The sequence below is a fragment of the Pan troglodytes genome, chromosome 13 (genome assembly GCF_028858775.2).
Source record: "Pan troglodytes isolate AG18354 chromosome 13, NHGRI_mPanTro3-v2.0_pri, whole genome shotgun sequence".
NCBI lineage: Eukaryota > Metazoa > Chordata > Mammalia > Primates > Hominidae > Pan > Pan troglodytes.
The window spans coordinates 98,260,844-98,281,286 of record NC_072411.2 but is presented as its reverse complement, the minus strand read 5'-3'; the positions used below and the strand labels follow the sequence as shown (position 1 = coordinate 98,281,286).

The 20,443-nt window shown below is 37.7% G+C and overlaps 1 protein-coding gene and 1 long non-coding RNA gene across 15 annotated transcripts in view; one reads left to right on the top strand and one right to left on the bottom strand.

The window, feature by feature from the left end:
* The window catches only part of HECW2 (HECT, C2 and WW domain containing E3 ubiquitin protein ligase 2), a 388,387-nt gene that overhangs the window by 314,142 nt on the left and 53,802 nt on the right, over positions 1–20,443 (top strand). For all 14 annotated transcript variants that reach the window (XR_010150180.1, XM_063791409.1, XM_063791410.1 and 11 more), the window contains 3 exons: positions 2,144–2,240; positions 15,500–15,583; positions 19,366–19,475. Coding sequence is in view for 13 of the 14 variants with exons in the window: in XM_063791409.1 (XP_063647479.1) it covers positions 2,144–2,240; positions 15,500–15,583; positions 19,366–19,475 (291 nt within the window). In the remaining variant the exon portion in view is untranslated. The remainder of the gene's footprint in view (positions 1–2,143; positions 2,241–15,499; positions 15,584–19,365; positions 19,476–20,443) is intronic.
* On the bottom strand, positions 9,240–13,442 carry LOC134808060 (uncharacterized). The gene is made up of 3 exons (XR_010150181.1): positions 13,271–13,442; positions 13,063–13,191; positions 9,240–10,390 (listed from the first exon to the last, which is right to left on the bottom strand). It is a non-coding gene; the product is annotated as an uncharacterized LOC134808060 (long non-coding RNA).

Sequence of the window (20,443 nt, the reverse complement as noted above, 5' to 3'; positions counted from 1 at the left end):
GGAGTGGACAGACTGGTGGGAGGCCATAGGGGCTCCGTGCTCCGTCTTAAATTAGACTAGGTTGGCTGGGCGCAGTGGCTCACGTCTGTAACCCCAGCACTTTGGGAGGCCGAGATGGGCAGATCACAAGGTCGACAGATCGAGACCATCCTGGCTAACACGGTGAAACCCCCTCTCTACTAAAAATACAAAAAATTAGCCAGGCATGGTGGCACGCACCTGTAGTCCCAGTTACTCGGAAGGCTGAGACAGGAGAATCACTTGAACCTGGGAGGCAGAGGTTCCAGTGAGCCGAGATCGCACCACTGCACTCCAGCCTAGGGGCAGAGCAAGACCCAATCTCAAAAAAAAAAAAAAAAAAAAAAAAAATAGACCAGCTCTCCATTTATCTTTGTTTTAAAACGTCTTCTTTAAATTTAAAAAAAAAAAAAATGTCGCGAAATTCAATATAATGCCCATGACCTAAGAAGTTTGACCTCTGGATAAGAAGAAATCTAGGGTTGAAGTCTAACAGTCTAGGTTTTTTTTTATGTTATTGCTAATATGACACTAAATACTGCACATGGAATTTTAAAGCACTATAAAATTGTTGCTTAGACAGTTATGTGGGCTCTGAGCTCAGATGCACTATAAACCCCAATTCAATAATTATCCAAGTGTCTTCATTATTCATATATAGTGAAACGTGCACTTAGGGAACATTTGAGTTGACAATGGTATTCCATTTTAGCAGGTAGTATTTCTTCAATAACAATTAAAATTGTTATTGTTATTGTATATATAAATATACATAACTAAAATAGATATGTTATAGGCAATATGATGCAGGTAAGATTGGAAATGGCAGATCTCTACAGAATTATTATACTTTTTTTGTTTAATTATTTGTTAAAGAAAGGCATGTATCTTGATAATATCCTATACCAGAATCTCTGATGTTTAAGAATTTAGACACTCTGTCCTAGTTCTGTGAATTTAAATATATTTGTGCCTATTTATGATTATCAACAAATATAATCAAGATGAATCATCTTAAGTAAACAAATTCATTTTCTTGACAAAAGAGTATTAACGGTATCCTTAATAAATTTTAATTAACTATTTTTAAGTTTCTTTAGCCAACCTTGACTGGGATTTAGATTTTTCTAAACACATTTTGTTCATGGTTCGTGATGATGGTTGTGTTGTAGCTGTTGGTATAGTTGGTTTGGTAAAGAGCTATTTGTGGCTTAATGGCATTGATTTCCACGTAGACTTTTAGAATAGTTTGTCCTCTGCATTTTGGTCCTAGTTGTTGCTGGCAACTAGTACATTTTGGCAAATTGAGTTCTGCCTCTTTACCTCCCTGGCTGGCTGCTAATCAATCAGAAGATGGTTTTTCATTTCTGACTTGTCATTTCTGTGAGGCTGATTTTCGTAAGCTTAAAATGATCAAGATCTAGAATCTCGTTGGTGACCTCATCTTGCCATTTGATAATAAATATGGCTTGTCAAATGAGTTTACTAAGAATGTTTAACTAAGCCACAGCTAACAGACCTAAGTCCAATAATCATATAAAAGGTTAGATACAAATTGGAATGTAAGCACCTATAGTGGTGGGCATAGTCTAGTTCCAAACTATAACTTTGAATATAAGTAATATTAGCCAGAAAAACAGATTTCATTTATTTATTTTGTTGTTGTTGTTTTTCAATAGAAACAAGTTCTCACTATGTTGCCCAGGCTGGTCTTAATCTCCTGAGCTCAAATGATCCTCCCAACTCAGACTCTCAAAGTGCTGGGGTTACAGGTGTGAGCTACCATGCCTGGCTGAAAAACAGATGATTTTGAAAAGTTTGGATTTATAGGCTGGGCACAGTGGCTTACACCTGTAATCCTAGCACTTTGGGAGGCCAAGGCAGGTGGATCAACTGAGGTCAGGAGTTTGAGATCAGCCTGGCCAACATGGCAAAACCCCATCCCTACTAAAAATACAAAAAAATTAGCTGAGCATGGTGGCAGGCACCTATAATCCCAGCTACTTGGAAGGCTGAGGCAGGAAAATCGCTTGAACCCGGTGGGGCACACAAGTTTGGATTTATATACATAAAACTAAAAATAGATTCTTTTTTAAATTGTTGTCTTTTTTGATTTTTTTTTCAGCTTACAATGACAAGATTGTTGCATTTCTACGTCAACCCAATATCTTTGAAATTCTACAGGAGCGTCAACCTGATCTTACCAGGAATCACTCACTCAGGTAACAATAATATTGGTATTTGGTTCAAGTTGCATAAACACAAACCATTAAATCTTAGTTGTACTGATAGTTGTCTTGGAAATTTATTCTTTCTTTCTGACATCCTTTGCAAAACATCTTGTATGCAAATATTTTGTCATCATCACCAGGTATTGTAGTGCTGGCTTCTCTCTATTAAGTATAAAAGTTGAATAAAATCGGCTGGGCACGGTGACTCACGCCTGTAATCTCAGCACTTGGGGAGGCCGAGGCAGGCAGATCATGAGGTCAAGAGAGCAAGACCATCCTGCCCAACATGGTGAAACCCCGTCTCTACTAAAAATACAAAAACTAGCTGAGCCTGGTGTTGCGTGCCTGTAGACCCAGCTACTCGGGAGGCTAAGGCAGGAGAATCGCTTGAACCTGGGAGGTGGAGGTTGCAGTGAGCTGAGATTGCACCACTGCACTCCAGTCTGGCGACAGAGTGAGACTCTGTCTCAAAAAAAAAAAAAAAATAAAGGTGAATAAAATCAACTAAACAACCCAGAACCCTATTTAAAAAACGAAATATGAAAAAAAATTTAAGCCAAGTGTTTATCCTAGATGTGCAGATTATAATGAAATTAATGACATAACTTTTTGAGTGTAACTTGAGTAAGCAAAAGTAGCATACAGTTTATTGAATTGAGATATATAGAGTTCCAGACTTGGTATTCACATTTTTCCATAATAAAAACAGATTAGAACCTAAGTAGGGAATATGATACTCTCTAAAACTGAGCCTCCCCTTGCATGAGCCCTCTCTTCTAAACAACTTTTCAAAACATCATTTCTCAAGCCCAGTTTTACTTTCCTGAATACATGCTGTTCCCCTTCCCTGGCAAGCTTTTCTCTCCTTCTAAGTTTGGGAAGCAAGATTTTTCCACTAAAACCCAGCAGAAGCTTTCCCTCCTTGAAATCTTTCAACTCCACTGTGGACTCTCACTTTCATGATCTAGGCTAGTATTTCTCTAAGTGTGCTAGGCATCAGTGGGGATAGGAAAAGAAGAGTTTCTGCTGAAAATCTTTCTTAACCCCAAGTCCAGTTGTCACTTTTACTGGTAGAAGTATATTTGCCTGGTAGTACCATCCTGGCCCACAGCAGTGATTCCCAAATACTGATCCACTAAGTTGTGCCCAACTGTTTTCATCAGTATCACCTGGGAAGCTTTGTATAATGCAAAATGCCAGGTCATGCCTCCTCCAATTCCTCTCCCTTCTCTGAATTTATACCCCTGTTCTCCCATGCCCTACCCAGAAATTTAATTCAAGAGGTCTGGGGTAGAGCCTAAGAATTATTTTTTCAAAACCTCTCTGTATAATTCTGATGGCACAGTTGGCTGCAATAACCTTTGGTCTTGACACTATTTTGATCATGAGTCATGAAATGTATCACATTGTCCTTTGTACTGGTTTGACTTTATGACTTTTGTGTTTTGATTTGACTTTTCAAGTCCTTATGCATTATTTTCCAATTAGATTTTAAGAGCCTTGCAAATAGGGATCTTATCCAACTCATCATTATTTTTCCTCCTTACTGTTCAAATATCTAGAATAGCATTTTGCACATACTGAATGTAAAAATATATATGTATATAGTTGTCGATTTGAAAATAAATTACCAAATATTCTCACGATATTCTTGGTCTCATGTCTTTTTTTTTTTTTTTTTTTTTTTTGGGAGGGGGGAGACGGAGTCCCACTCTTGTCGCCCAGGCTGGAGTGCAGTGGTGCGATCTCGGTTCACTGCAACCTCCGCCTTCCGGGTTCAAGCGATTCTCCTGCTTCAGCCTCCCGAGTAGCTGGGATGACAGGTGCCCACCTCAACACCCGGCTAATTTTTGTATTTTTAGTAGAGACGGGATTTCACCATGTTAGTCAGGCTGGTATTGAATGCCTGACCTCAGGTGATCCGCCCGCCTCGGCCTCCCGAAGTGCTGGGATTACAGGCATGAGTCACTGTGCCTGACCTTGGTCTCATGTCTTTAAAGTTGTCACTACCTTCTAAAGTTTGTAAAGGCTAAAGCTACACAAAATTTCAAGTATTATACTATAAACACTGTGTATATAAAAATCCCAGTTTCACCTGGTTTCACATGGTTAATAACATTTGACTCAACTCTTAGTGCCTTCCCCAACATAAGCATGCTGTTCTTAACCACGGAAAAATTATAATAATTATGCAAGTGAAGATTTTGCATGTTTGTTTATTATGGCATCCACTCAGTAATCCACGTTCCCCTAGAGAATCTTGTGTAAGAAGTTTTAGTTCTAAAAAATTGCAGAAACGAGCCCCTCAGTGATCTAATTAGAAATGTTAGCAATCCTAGACCTCAAAGCAAAACAAACAAAATTCTTCCTCTTTTGCTAATCACAAAATAAAGAGAACTCTATTTTCTCTCTTTTCTACCACTTCCAACCAACACATGCCACTAGTTAATATCTGTTCCTCTAAGTGTACCCCATCCCCCACAAAAGAGGAAACTCAAGAAGTTTTTCACTTTTTCTCTGCATTCCACATTAGTGTGTAATACTAATTAACATATCTTTAAATCTCCACCATCAGAGAGATTAGGTGATCTAATCTACCTGGACAGGGCATTTGTCATTAGTCTTTAATGACTTGACAGAATCTTAACAGATCCTAACAGAGGGAAAAGCTGCAGGCCCAAGTTGGTAGCCTCAAGTTTTGTTTTGTTTTCTTTCTGCTTTTTAGAGTCTGAAAAGTCTCTAATCTCCTAAAGATGTTGAAGATTTTTTTTTTAGTGGCATCTAGAGTCCTCAGTTAAGCATAATCTTTCTTCTAACATAGGATTCACATGGTAATCTATTTTTACGCAATTATTTGGTAGGCTATGAAATATATTTCCATCTTTACAGAATGTGACCATGGGAAGCAGATGCAGTCATGCTAAGTAAAAGGAAGGGGGAACTTAAATCAATGAGATAATGCCACTCCTCCTATCCAGAGTGTGTGTCACACTGCACTTCCATTTTCTGTCAAGTTTTTGGGAGTTAAATATTTTGCTTATCATAACATTGTAAAGGGGAAGTTTGTATATCTAAGAGAACATTCTGTTTTATATAGTTGTGAGGAGCATTCCCACAAACACAGGGGTGGGAAATAGGCTGAGCTTCTTTAATTTCCTATTTCAATGATATTTTTGATAACAGATTTATGCATGGAATGGAGCCACTGAGTAATCTATGTGTCAAAGTTCACTGTGGACCTTATATTCATACCTGGAGCAAGGATTCCCAGTACCAACATAGCTTTGCATATGTCCTTTCTCATCTGTGGCACACTACTTAAGATAAATATTCCTTCTTATTTTTCCCATAATATAATGATAAAAGTGGTAGCCCTTGAGAGATTGAAGTAGGTATACCTCTTTACTTTGTGTTTTCCTGGTTTGCTTGTGATTCATCCTAAGCCAGAGGATAGCAGGCAATTCATTTAGTTTGCATCTGTGTATAGTTTTCTCTTCCCTGAGACTTCACTGGTGTGTCTTCCTGTCTATGTGGCTATGGTTTGCCATGCATTGTGATATGGCTTTTACTTTCAACTGCTGTATTTAAATCGCTGCTCCCTATAAATTCATTTATCACACAAATGTGAATGGTACTAAGTTGCTGTCCTTTTTTTTTTTTTAAACAAACCTCAGGAGATGTTTATTTCCCCTGTTAGAAAAATCAGCTTCCAAACGTCAGTACCACGTCTGTAAAATGGGTAGTGTCCCCATGGGATTATTATATGCTACTACTGGTTCTCACTGAAAGAAGATGTTTGTATGCTATGACACTAAAATAAAAGCTGAAAAAAAGTTCTAACATTTTATACGAATACAAATATATTCATTAGAAAACAACCTTTAACAGTATTTTATAGGTGAATGTAATGCACATTTAAAAATTCAATAAAATTTTTAGTATTGGTGTTTGTACAGCACTCTGTAATGAGAAAGGCCATGAACCTGAGTTAAGAGTTGAGAATTTCCCCTCTAATATGATTATTAGGTCCAGCCAGTAAATCTGTTCCCTACTAGTCCAGCTCTCCCCAGGCACCAGTGATTATTTTTGGCAGCAGGCTGTTTCCTCCTTGAGTGCTTCCTATATAACTCCCCTCACCATGAGGACATGATCTGTGATAATTTTTTCATTCTGGGTAGATTAGATCATTCCATATTTTATGTTATTAGGAAATCAGTAACTTGGGAGTCAAGAAATTCTGAACCACAAAAGGCAAATGGATATGTGTCTCAGGATTCACCAGACTAGAGGCAAATGCAGAATTGAACCTTCTATTTCCTTTCATTATCCTATTTGAAGAGCCCTGGGGTTTTGTTAGAGTTTAATTTTACTCTTAATTTTTTTTATTTTAAAAATAATGGCCCATTTTGAAGTTTATCAAACAATACAGAATTTTAGTTAATAAAAAGTTAAAGTTTCAAAAGCTATATTTCTTAAGATAAACCCTAGTGTTCAAAATTGCTAACCTATTTCTTTTCCAGCTTTGTGGCAAATGAATTTTTCTGCATATAATATTAGACTGGAAATGTTAGTCTTGGTTAACAACTGAAGTACTTGGTGAAAATAGCATGAATTTACTTCTGCTGATCCGTATGCATTTTCCTGTTAAGACCTGCCTAGCTCTCTCCCTTAGTCCTCTCCTGATTTGTTTACTTATCACTCAGATGTCTGGACCAACATGGCAAACTTCTGATCTTTGCTGTACCAAACTTAAATAATAGCAAATCTGGACTGAGACTATTATTTTCCTACAGACAGTTTACATAGTGATAATTATTGAATTTTTAAAGACACCTTTTTTTTTTCTTTTGAGGCAGGGGGTCTCACTCTGTTGCCCAGGCTGCAGTGTAGTGTCGCGATCACAGCTGACTGCAGCATCAACCTCCTGGGCTCAAGCCATCCTCCTGCCTCAGCCTTCCAAGTAGCTGGGACTACAGGAGCACACCACCTTGCCCCGCTAATTGTTTTGTGTTTTTTTTTTTTTTAAATAGAGATGGAGTCTTGCTATGTTGTACAGGTTCATTTTGAATACCTGGGCTTAAGAGATCCTCCTGCTTCAGCCTCCCAAAGTGCTGGGATAACAGGCATGAGCCACTGTGCCTGGACACCTGATTAAAATAATTTATTGACACCACATAGTAATGGTAATTGGGAAGTCCTAATAGTAGACTCTGTCTCACTGGGACAGCAGCAGTAATGGCTCTTAGAAGGTAGTTGAGTATAGCTCTTAAGATTTTGTTCAGGTTTGGAGCCAGAAAGACCTAGGTTTGAATGCTGGCTCTGCAATTTACCCACCAGGTGACTTCGAATGAGACATTAAACAACCTCCAAGTTGTCATCCTCATCTGTAAAATGGGGATCGGAATTTCTAACTTCCAGCATCTTTTTGAAGATTAAATGAAATAATATATGTATAAACCATTTGGTACTGTGTAAGCATAGTAAGCATATAGTAAATTTAAATCAATATTATATTAGTAGTCTGCCCTTCACTTCTTTGTTCTATCAGAAGGACTCAGTTTAAAGTAATTTGCCCCTAAACTTACTCTAATTCTAAAAACCATTATTCCTGAAATTAATCATGCATATAAATGGACCAATGTGATTCTGTGGATATAATTTAAATGCAACTAGGATCTAGGATCTCTTTTCCTTTTGGGGGTGGGGAGCGGACAGAGTCTCACTCTGTCACCCAGGCTGGAGTGCAGTGGGCACAATCTCGGCTCACTGCAACCTCTGCCTCCCGGGTTCAAGCAATTCTTGTACCTCAGCCTCCTGAGTAGCCAGAACTACAGCAATGCACTACCATGCCCGGTTAATTTTTGTATTTTCAGTAGAGATGGGGTTTCACCATGTTGGCCAGGCTGGTCTTGAACTCCTGGCCTCAAGTGATCTGCCTTCCTGGGCCTCCCAAAGTGTTGGGATTATAGGCGTGAGCCACCCTGCCTGGCCATCTTTAATTCAACTATTAATTTGTTTATAGGAGGGCTTTTTAGTGGTGCTCTCACATTGTTTCCTACAGGGAGCGTTACTCTAAAATGTTTTACATTTACACAATAAAACCAGCCTTGACTGCTCCATGCCTAGACTGAGGACTGAGCCTTCTGGCTCGAGGTTTAGCCGGAAATTACTGAGGGCCAAAATATCATGGGAATATCATTAAGATAACGTTTTAGAAGCCATCCAAAGGTATATTAAAATACCTTTCCAAGGAGCTAATTATCTTGTAGGCCTATTAAGAGATTAGAGACTTTCTTCTTCAGGGCAGTAAGGAACACAGATTCTTAGAACCTGTCATCTATTCTATGACTTCTGCAAAAGGAATAAGTGCTAGTCGTGTTTTATTTGAATGGATGTACTAATTTATAGATCTACATATGCTTTTGAATTATATATCATGTATATATCTAATTTTCACATTTTTGATGCATGGAATCTCTTAATTATTAATGTCAACTTGAAGACAACTGGACAGTCAATCACCTAAAATTTAAAAGGCCCAAAACAGGAACTCCAATAGCCAAAATTAGTTTAGGTTCTTTTCACAGTATCACTCTCAGATATTTGTTAAATTATTTTCTGATAAACATTGTTCTCTGATGTAACTTTGAAAGATTCTCCAAATTATACATGCATTCATCCACTGGATATTTCTCCAAAGTATTGTGGTTTTTTGCTAATAAGTGGTTCAATCATGATTTTCAAGATGGTTTTCTTACATGAGGAATAATAATATTTTAGGTACATCTGTTTTACTGTTGATTTTTCCTACATTCTGTTATATTTATGAAGAAAACAGTTCAGCAAAATGTCATTTTCCTTTAGTAACTCATTAGACTTGGACTCTCTGTGGACCAAAGCAAAATATCAGTGCTGAAACCAGTCTCAGTGCCTTCCCCAACCCCAAAAGAATAATAAATCCACTTCTAAATCATAGAGAACAATGAATTATTTATGATAGCACAAAGTAGTTTTTAATAAAATCTGCTTTTTACTTATATTTAAATAAATTGCCCAGTTACTGAATCAGAAGCATTTCTTACAAAGCAAACAAAATAAGCATCCCTTCTATGTTAATAACATGTTAATAGTATGTTGGCAAGTTGATTTAGAACAACTTGCCAACAATACAAACAGAAAAAGGAGTGGGTCAAAGAAATCTAGTTTGGCTTTATTTTCAATAGATCATACTGTCTGCTGAAAAAGGAATAAATAATTATGGAGCCTGTCTAATAATATACTCAATAGTTTGAAATTATTGAGTGCTTCCTATATAATAGGCTCCAGGCTAAGTATTTCATTTGCATTCTATAATTATGTTTATATTAACATGAGGAAACAGAGTTAAGTAACTAAGTTCTTAGCATGCAGATAACTTATATCTATTTATGACAAACTTTGTCCCTACACATGTGGCTGATTAATTTCACATCTCTGGGTCCATAAGAATCATATGACCATAATGGACTTAAATTCCCATAACCTTTCAACTGCTCGGCTGTATCTGTCAAGTCAGACAGTGCCCTGTGACTGTAATAATGAGTATCAATGATCAGTGCTGGTCTTCCTTTCTTGACATTATACCATTAGGCAAGTCAAAGCATTTCTCTAGAACTGCCTGAGGGCAGTTTTTGAAAACGTTTATTTGTGAATGTGCCACTGAACTGTATCTAGAGGAACCAGGATGTGCGGAGTCGGCAATCCAGAGTTTTGTGGTTTTGAGCATTGCTGCTTCTGGTTGTCTCCGAACACATGCCCTTCTTTAACTTCACCAGAATATTGGGTGGTTTCATGAGAATGTTTTCTGTGGGAATTCAGTCTTGAGACTTTGTTCATTGTCCTCAAATGATCTAGTAGAGTTGATCTTCTGGGGTGATTCCATGCAGAGGAGGAAGTGGTTACACATACTGTGAGAGTCTGAGAGACAGCAGTAGCTGGAGACTTTTTCCTGAGTTTGTCGCTGTATGGTTTAGGTTCTCATTTTACAGTTGTGAGTTTTCATGTTAAGAGATTGCCTTTTTACCTGCCTTTGCATTTCTCTCCAGTGGATACTGTTTTAGTAAATAATTGGACATCGGCTTTCCAATTCTTTTTTTATTTCTCTGCCACAGGAAAAAAAGAAAAAAAAAAAGATAGCAAGATTGTTTATTCCAAACACCGGGTGGAAATTGTTAGGAGCCACATACGTTATTTTGGCCTAAATTAATCATGTCCCTGCTTTGTATTTTACTAAGCACTTATCAGGTAGACAGAAAAGTGTTTTGTACTTGGGGAACACAAAGATAAAGGAGGACGGGCTGAGCACCATAGCTCGTGCCTGTAATCCCAGCCACTTTGGGAGGCCGAGGTGGGTGGATCACTTGAGGTCAGGAGTTCACCTGGCCAACATATGAAACCCTATTTCCGCTAAAAATACAAAAATTAGCCAGACATGGTGGCGCATTCCTGTAATCCTAACTACACTGGAGGCTGAGGCAGGAGAATCACTTGAACCCAGGAGGCAGAGGTTGCAGTGAGTCGAGATTGGGTCTCTTCACTCCAGCCTGGGTGACACAGTGAGACTCCATCTCAAAAAAAAAGATAAAGGAGCAAGGGCTTTTGCCCTGAAGAAACTTATGTTTCAAAAGGAATTTAAGTTGTACCTCACTAGCCAAATCAGAAGGTGTACCCATAAAAGTGCTAGAATGTACTCTAAGGGGCACAGAGAGATAAACGTACCCATGTAGAGAGAGCCAAATGATAATACTTTGTATTAGTATAACCTTAATCTTCATTATATACCACTGAGGTTGAATTGAATTTCTTTGTTAAGAAGAAGCCAGGCTGATGCAGTAAGTAGCTCACTCCTATAATCCTAGTAGTTTGGGAGGCTGAGGCAGGAGGATCACTTGAGGCCAGGAGTTCAAGACCAGCCCAGACAACATAGCAAGACCCTGTCTCTACAAAAATGTTTAAAAATTAGCTGGGTGTGGTGGTACATACCTGTAGTCCCACCTACTCAGGAGACTGAGGCAAGAGGATCACCTGAGCCCAGGAGTTTGAAGCTATAGTGAGCTATGATTGTACCACTGCACTCTAGACTGGGCAACAGAGAGGACTGCCACAGATTGCTTCTAACTGTATACATTAATAAACTTGAATAAATATATTCAAGTAATTTTCAAACATTCCTCTAATCATGATCAGTTGTCTTTAACAACATTTCTCAAACTTGTTATGTTATTCCAAACGCTGGGTGGACTCATGAAAATTTGTAAGAGTCACATCTGTTATTTTTCCACTCTAAAAGGAAAAAGAAATATTGCGGACCTATAATGTTGACGTTAATCACTTTTATTTTAAACTTAAATGTGTACAAATATAAAATATGTATAAACCTCTTATGCTTACAGCTTTTATAAACTACAAAACCAAAAGACATACAAATTAAGTTAAAAACTAGAAAAAATCAATAACATTTGAATTAATGCTATTAATATGAGGACACTTTGTTTTTCAGAAGCCAAATCACCAATGTTGAGACCATTATCGGTGGAAAGACACATTTGCACCTTTCTGTGCTTGTGTTTGACTTGATTCTTTTGATTTTTTGCATCTCTGGCCTAGCATATGCCTCCTTGGAATTATCAGTCATCATTTTTCCTTCTTAACAAAAAGCTTATTTTTATCTACTGATTCATTGGTTTGATAAGCCAATTCATTTAATAGTGTAACCTGAAATACAATACTGAAGGATAAAACATATCGTTGAATGTGCCTTGGGATGAGTGGATTCTACCACCACTTTTCTATTTGCAAACTATTGCAGAGCTTTTGTTCTTAGAATAAGCCAGGATATCTTTTATGCATTATTTAGCATGAATGTATAATTTTCTTTTTAAATCCATCTCTTTTCTCTTTAGCCTGTGGTAATTTACATATACATTACTTAACCCCACTTGATCATTTTCATGATGCAAATTAATACTGTAAGAGAAAAGGTTTTTTTAATTGCTAAGCAAAGTGTGCGTAAGTGGCAGATGGGGACTGGTGTTATTATCATATTGAACATCAAGGCCCTGACAGCCTAAGGGCAGCCAGGTGTGTTCGCCGTCCCTTTAAAAGCTCACCTCTGATCACTTTGCACCAAGTGCCCTATAAATACAAACATGGGACCCAAAGTCATATGGCAAGATTCAGTCATAAATGTCATCCATCTCATCTAAAATATTATTATATTGTTTCATGTGCTTTGATCATTGAAGTGAAGACACAAAATTTAAAAATTCTTGCAGAGCTTGAGCTTATGTATGCAAATTTCTAGTAGACCAAGGATGCCAGTTTGAGAATCACTGGTCTATAGCATATTGGGCAAATACCTGGTAACCAAGAAGTGGTTCCTTTGTTTTTCTCAGAAAAGATTGGTGACATTTCCAGGACATCTGCTGACTTCTGTCTGTTCCTCAGCCTTGATCTGCTCTCTTTACAGGCAGTAAACTAATGCCTTCTTTGTTTCTACGTGAAAGGACTTTATAAAGAACTGTTTAGACCGGGAGAAGGTATAAAGCCTAACCACGCTTCAGTTAAGTGAATAGAAGAATTTAAATATTTTCACATCAAATGAGAATTACCTTTTGACTTTCTCTCTTCCACTGCACTGTAAGCTCCTTGAAAAGGGACTTTCTCTTACTCCCCATTGGATTCCCAGCGTGTGGTACCATGACTAGCACACAATAGGCATGCAGAAAATGTTCACTGAAAGAATGACTCAATATCAACATAAGAAAGTACTTACTGGTGTGATGTACATCAGACATGTTCCAGTGTCTGGTTCCTGGAAGCATATGACCCATAGCTTGTCATTGTGATGAATTAGCTGGCCTGGTAGAAAATTGGTCTCAGCCTGCCTCTCATATGTTCTCACCTGAAAAATCAGACCAGTTGCCTTCACAGACTGCTAGTTTATATCTGGAAAGTGATGAAAAGTTTCCCATCTGGCATACCTCCTCTGGTACCTTTGTCCTTTCTTTTTCTCATCCTATCATCCTTGTGACTCAAGAAGCGATGATGTTTTTCTTATTCACAGGAAACTTCCAAGCCGCAGACCAGGGCCTGATATCTACCATCACTCAACTCCTTCTGTGTAGCTCCAGTTAAGGAAGGAGGGGAGAGTGCTCAGCCTGTTTGTTTTTTGTCTTGTTCTGTTTGCCTGGATTCACTGTGTTGATAGACAAAAGAGATAAGCTGCATATTTGTGGGAGATAGCTTTTGATTCTTCAAGATCAAAGCATGGTGTTACTGACCCTTATAAGAGTAGTTCTTTGGTTAAGTTATTATTCATTTTTCTTCAAGATAACTTTCCTCTGATTTAGCTTTTATCAGCCAACATTTACATCTCTTATCAGAAAAACCATTCACCAGATAATGGGCCTGGGTTTCCATCACGTGTTTCAGATGTATGATTCCAAAACTTGAGGGAAAATGTTCTGTCTGGTTCAAGCCTTCACTGAAATAACCTTAAGCAGAGAGAGGCTGGCCTTCTGAGCAACTCCTTTACGTACATGCCTACCACTAATTTCTAATAGTCTTTAAAAAAAAAATAGTAGTTAGCTGCTGGCAATAAAGTACAGAAAGGAAAGTTTGGCAAATACTAAAGATTAGCTGCTTCATCTATCATATAAAATGGATCTAGCCAGAAGAAACCAAGGACTGAACTCTGTTTGTCATACCTCGTAAGCTGTGTGGCTAAGGGCAAATCCATTGACTTTTCTATGCGTTAGGGAATTTTTCATGTGAACATGAAGCCTTGCCTTCCACCTCAGTGCCTTCAAGTCAGCAAGCAATCTTAAGAAAAATATTTCAAATTTGGGAATATAAAAATCAGTGCAACTTGGCCAGGCATGGTGGCTTACGCCTATAATCCCAGCATTTGAGAGGCCAAGGCAGGCAGCTCACATGAGGCCAGGAGTTTGAGACCAGCATGGCGAACATGGCAAAACCCCATCTCCACCAAAAGTACAAAAATTAGCTGGGCGTGGTGACGCATGCCTATAATCCCAGCTACTCAAATGTCTGAGGCAGGAGAATCATTTGAACCCAGGAAGCAGAGGTTGCAGTGAGCCAAGATCATGCCACAGCACTCTGGCCTGGACGACAGAGTAAGGCCCTGTCTCAAAACAAACAAACAAAAAAATCAGTGGAACTTTGTGAAAATATCAAATAGAAAAACAAGTTGCTTGTAGATAAGAACTAAATCTAAATAAATACTTGTATCAGTGATTGGTATTTTGCTTTATGGTATTGGAATCAGAATATATTGTCCATAGCACTCAGAATAAAATTGCATATTTGCATTATCCTCTATATTCCAATGAAATAGAATGATTTTAGTACCATAATTTGTGTTTTTATTTTTTTCTTCATCTTATAAAAGTTAATATGGTGTGCTTTGAAATAGCATGATGTAAATAAGGGAAGAAAGCAACTAGGAAAAAAATTATTAAAATTGTATTCATATAACAAATTGAAAATAGTGACATGATGATGACTCATCAAACAAAAAAGAAAAAAACTGGTATCACATTTACCTATAACAAAATAATGGTAGAAATAACTCACCTTGTGTTTGATATGTATATGTATATATACATTGGCACAGGTATGCACACAATCTATTTCACCAACTGTTGTAGCAAAGTATTTCAGTTTTTTCTTTATTTAAAAAAGGCATATGCTTTTACACTGAATATGTAATGCATAGATACTATCTGCTTCCAATTAGGAATGAGCTCATCACATGCAACTTAAAGGTATGGCCTCAGGAAAATAGATGACTCTCCCAACACAATCCCTTTTTGGAACAGCAGGGCATCAGCGTAAGACTATATCGCTAAAATTCAGGCCCACAGTCAGCTTTAACTCAAAGCAGACACTGATTTTATTGGTTGAATAGTATACTATTTATAGTACTTGGGCAGCAAAATGATGAAGCCAGTGAAAGAATCTTTCTCCCCACAACATTAGAACTGGGAGGTGTTGATGCTTACAAGATCCCCCCCTTGAAGGCAAAGACCATGTCTCTCTTGGATGTGTATTCCTAGGGTATCACACAGTAGCTGCCACATCATAGGTACCAAAAAACATCATGACTATTATAAAAAATGCTCTTTACTACTGAGTTATAGCCTAAAGGTCTACCATATACATTTTGTGCTGTTTCTTTTTTTGAATAGGGAGAAGATCCAATTTATCCGAACTGAAGGGACTCCAGGATTGGTGCGCCTTTCAAGCGATGCAGACCTTGTTATGTTGCTGAGGTACATACGTAACACTCACTCTTGAAGCAGAAGGTCTCTTATCATCAGATATCATGGAACATTGTAGAAAATAATATGCCAATATTCATAGCCTAAAAATTATTCTTATTCTTTAGACTTGTGGAAATATTTTGAAGATTTAGGGTGCTGATTGAGTGATCATTCACTTCAGGTTGCATTTGTTACACTGAGATCTGTTTAATTTTGTTTTCACCCTGCTGGCAAGGGAGATGGTATTGGAAAAGGGAAAGGTTGTAGTGAATAGAATCTCCCACTCACAGAATGGAACAGAAGGGTATCAGAATAAGGCATCCACCGTTTACCCCTCAGTGTTTACCCTTTCAGTTTAATATTCTTTCAAATGTTTTTCTCAAAATATGTTTTGTCCCCTTTTGCTGACTCAAGGCATTATTTATTTACCTTGTGGTTTTGAGAGTGTACGTTTGGGAAATCAGATCAGAAAGTTGACATTTGGTCTATGCTACTCATTGCCAACTTGATAGCCCTTCATAAAACTGACCAATTATTTTCACCCTCCGCCCCCTAACCCTCCAATGGTTAAATCAGCTTTGGTTTTAAATTTTAGAGTAGTTTAGAAAGGAAACTGGCAAGTTTTCAAAAGACTTTCTCATTTTTTTATTATCCCTCAAATGTAGGCAAGCCAAAGTAAAATAATGCTTTGCTCTACCCAGTGGTTGGGACGCTCATCCCTGTAACCTCCAGAGAATTAAAAGGAACATCATACTGAGCCTTCCAGGCAAGGTTTTGTTTATCCCTGAGTGCTAATAACCTCATTCAAGTATTCATTATGATCTTGACCCTGACCATTTCTAATTCTCCATTCCATAGTTGCCATATTTGTTGCCATATTTCTGACCTCCCATGTGATTGTTGTCAGAAAATTATTTTTCTTTATGTGTAGTCAAAGCATAATTCAAAGGGATATATTCACTTTCTATAGATACTTCACTTCAGTTGACTCTGAATAGGACCTATGGTGGGGGTAGCTTCTCAACCTAATGGGTGGCCTCTCTCCTGTGGTATTGAGCCAGTTGTGAAACCAGCATATAGTATGCTAGGTGGTCAGGAAGACTACTGGTCAATTAACGTTAGAGTGTGATGTTTCTATCATGGTTTGGTTGGTGATAAAATAGTTGAAGTTTCTGTTAACAGAATTCTAGCCAGGATATGCTCTTTTTCTTCACTATAGAAAGCTAAGGTTTTTTTCTTTTAAACGAAGAATTCTGCTTTGGGAATTAGTAAAAACAGAAGTCATAATTATCATTCACCTATCCATAGTTAAATAATATTTAGATGGTATAGTCTTAAGTTTATTTTACTATAGCTTATAATATTTGTACTTTGATAACACAACAGTTTGCATGAGTTTCTATGTGTTAAGTAGTAGAATTCAAATGTATTTGAATTCAAATAATTCAGAACTCATTCATACATAAAGAGCAAGGCTGCATTTTCTCCTCTTTGGGAAAATAAGCAGGTTCTGTAAAGCTAATGGGCCTTTGGAGAAGTGTGAGAAATTTTCTTACATATAATAGTTCTCTAATTATTGTATACAAATGATGTCATTAAATTCTAGGCTTTTCATGTGGGTGATCACATGTGTTTATTATTTTAATAATAGTAAACAACACAATGTATTATATGTACATGCTTAATAAGTAATATGATTAGTGATTATTGAAAAATTTGGGGTTTTATTCATGTCCTCGATTATTTATTTATTTATTTATTTTTGAGATGCAGTCTCGCTCTGTTGCCCAGGCTGGAGTGCAGTGGTGAGATCTCATCTCATTGCAACCTCCACCTCCTGAGTTCAAGCAATTCTCCTGCCTCAGCCTCCCAAGTAGCTGGGACTACAGGTGCAAGCCACCACGCCCGGCTAATTTTTTGTATTTTAATAGAGACGAGGTTTCACCGTGTTGCCCAGGCTGGTCACGAACTCCTGAGCTCAGACAATCCGCCCTCCTCGGCCTCCCAAAGTGCTAGGATTACAGGTGTGAGCCACAGCGCTCAGCCATTCATTTTTTATTTTACTTTGGAATTGGAATGATTTGAATTGGTGACTACAAACTTCAGTCAGCATACTTGTCACTTACATAATGGAAGCCTTTGTGTCTATTTTAATGTTTTGTCTAATTTCTTAAAAAGGAAAAATCACTCCTGGTACAAATTGACTTATCAGTAAGCTGCAATGTAGAGATAGTGTTGCTCTAGGACATTATTCAATTCAGAATAAACCCATGTAAAGTTATTTTCCAATAGGGCTATTTTAAAACCCAATAATTTTTAAATGACCTTGTTTAATTTGTTATTGATTTTTGTATTTCATGTATCTTTTCACTAACTCAATTCATGTAAAAAATGTACCTCTATCAGAGCTCATACAAGAAATGATTGATAAATTTGGCTACATAAATATTTTTAAATGGATATAATGAAAGATACCACATATAAAGGCATAAAGAAAGATAATCAACTGGAAGAATAGATTTACAACATGTAAAACAAAGAGATCAGCTGGGCGCAGTAGCTCACGCCTGTAATCCCAGCACTTTGGGATGCTGAGGCAGGCGGATCATGATGAGGTCAGGAGATCGAGACCAACCTGGCCAACATGGTGAAACCCCATCTTTACTTAAAAAAAAAAAAAAAATTAGCTGAACGTGGTGACTCGCACCTGTAGTCCCAGCTACTCAAGAGGCTGAGGCAGGAGAATCACTTGAACCCAGGAAGTGGAGGTTGCAGTGAGCCAACATCGTGCCACTGCGCTCCAGCCATGCAACAGAGCTAGACTGTGTCTCAGGAAAAAAAAAAAAAGGAAACCAGATTGTGGATACATAAAGAAGGCCTTTAAAAGAAGAGAACCCAATAGAAAAATGGGTAAAGGTTATGAAAAGGCATAGAAATGGAAGTATGAATAGCCAATAAACCCATGGAAAGATGCTAGTAATGTAAGTGTAGTTTCAAATAATGAGATACCATTTCACAGTATTAGATTTGTAAGAGTCCGAAAGTCTGAATACCTAATGATACATAAGAACTCTCATATTGTCTGGGCTTAGTGGCATTGCAGTTTCTACAGTCTTGTTAGAGTACAAACTGACACTGTCTTGTACAGCTGAAAAGAGCTCAGGTCTCTGGTTACTCTCTTTTAGGAGAATATCAGAAACAGACATTTCAATATGGAGAAGAAAGAAGACAATTAAATGGTCTAAGATCCAAATCCTCACATTTGAAAAATAGTAGCCAGGGTAAACAAGGGAGCTAATTATTTTGTGATTGTAGTTATTTAAGAGGTGTTTTGTTTTATTTTGCTATTAATTATCAAATTAAATCCTAAGCCCTTCGAAGGCTGAGACCCTATTGTTTATTTCTTGGAATGAGGATATAGAACATACTTTATATATTTATGATGGGTTCTCAATAAACATTTTCTATTTTGTGTTGGAATCCTGTTTCCAAATCTGAAAACCTAGGTATGATTTTCAAACAAACATGTACACTCAAACTCATATGTTGAAATAGTAAAATAAAATCACGTTGTCCAAAGTTGGTAGGAAAACAGGGAAATAGCCACAGGGTTCACAAAAAGTACCACAGCCAGCCATTTTGTACCAAGAATTACCTGCAAGAGAAAGGGGGCGGATGCTCTCTTTGGGATATAAACCGGATCTTGGATGGAATATTCTACTCCTTTGGGATTTAGGCTTTTCCCCACTGCTTTGGCTGAAGTTCCCGTTTTGTTTCTTGTCTTTCCCCAGCTTATTTGAAGAAGAGATAATGTCATACGTGCCTCCACATGCCTTACTCCACCCCAGCTACTGTCAGTCCCCACGTGGCTCTCCCGTGTCATCTCCTCAGAACTCGCCAGGTGAGTCCACCTGCTGCTCACAGTGAATTCTCTGAGGAGTGAACCTTCAAGCCAGACGTTCTATCCTCCCTAAAGACAGAACAGTAAGGGAACACTTCAGGTACATCTTTGGTGTTAGCACAGACACACGTGTGCATTTCCTGTCTCGTAAGAGTGGCTTATTTCCATGAGGATTCATTTTGACAAACAGATAATGAATAGGAGGATTAGTGGTATGACATACTCAGATAGAGAATTTACTTTTCATGATGTTATGTCATACAATATCAGCAGACAAAATATTAAGTTGCTTTTTGACTTTAGAAAGTTCTAGTGAAGAGAACTTTTTTGATATACAATGAAGATAAAGTCTCTACTCTCAAGAAATAATATGGAATTGAAATTGTTCAGTGTAATGGACTTGGAAATTCCTGCAATTCATTAATTGCATTAGATAGAACAGAAATGGATTGGCAGATAGAAGATGTTGATAGGTAAACTGAAATGTGTACATTCAATCTCTTTTTGAAAGAGATAGGCCTGAATGAAAGAGTGAGTGGGTGGATGAATGGGTGGATGAGCAAATGGTAGAAAATGCAGCTTGGCAAATGAGCTTTGAAAATGAAGGCAGTCATGATGTTGACAGAATAGCAGATGTATATAGGTCCTTATTATAGGCAGTGCATTGTTCACACTTTAACAGCTGTCAGAACTGAAAATGATTTCAGTAGAAGTGCAAACTCCATATGTGTCACTAAGCTGCTGTATGTTCTTTGGTATATAACATGTGTTTTCACATACTGCAATGATAATGAAGCTGCAGCCTAATTGGATACTGCAGACAGGAAAAGATCTATTAATATGTTCATTTAACACAGATTTATGGAGCATCCAACTATGATCCAAGCACTGAATTAGACTCTAGGACTACAGAGATGAATAATACAGTTTCTTCCTTTGAAGAATTCATGGCGTGGCAGTGAGTCAAC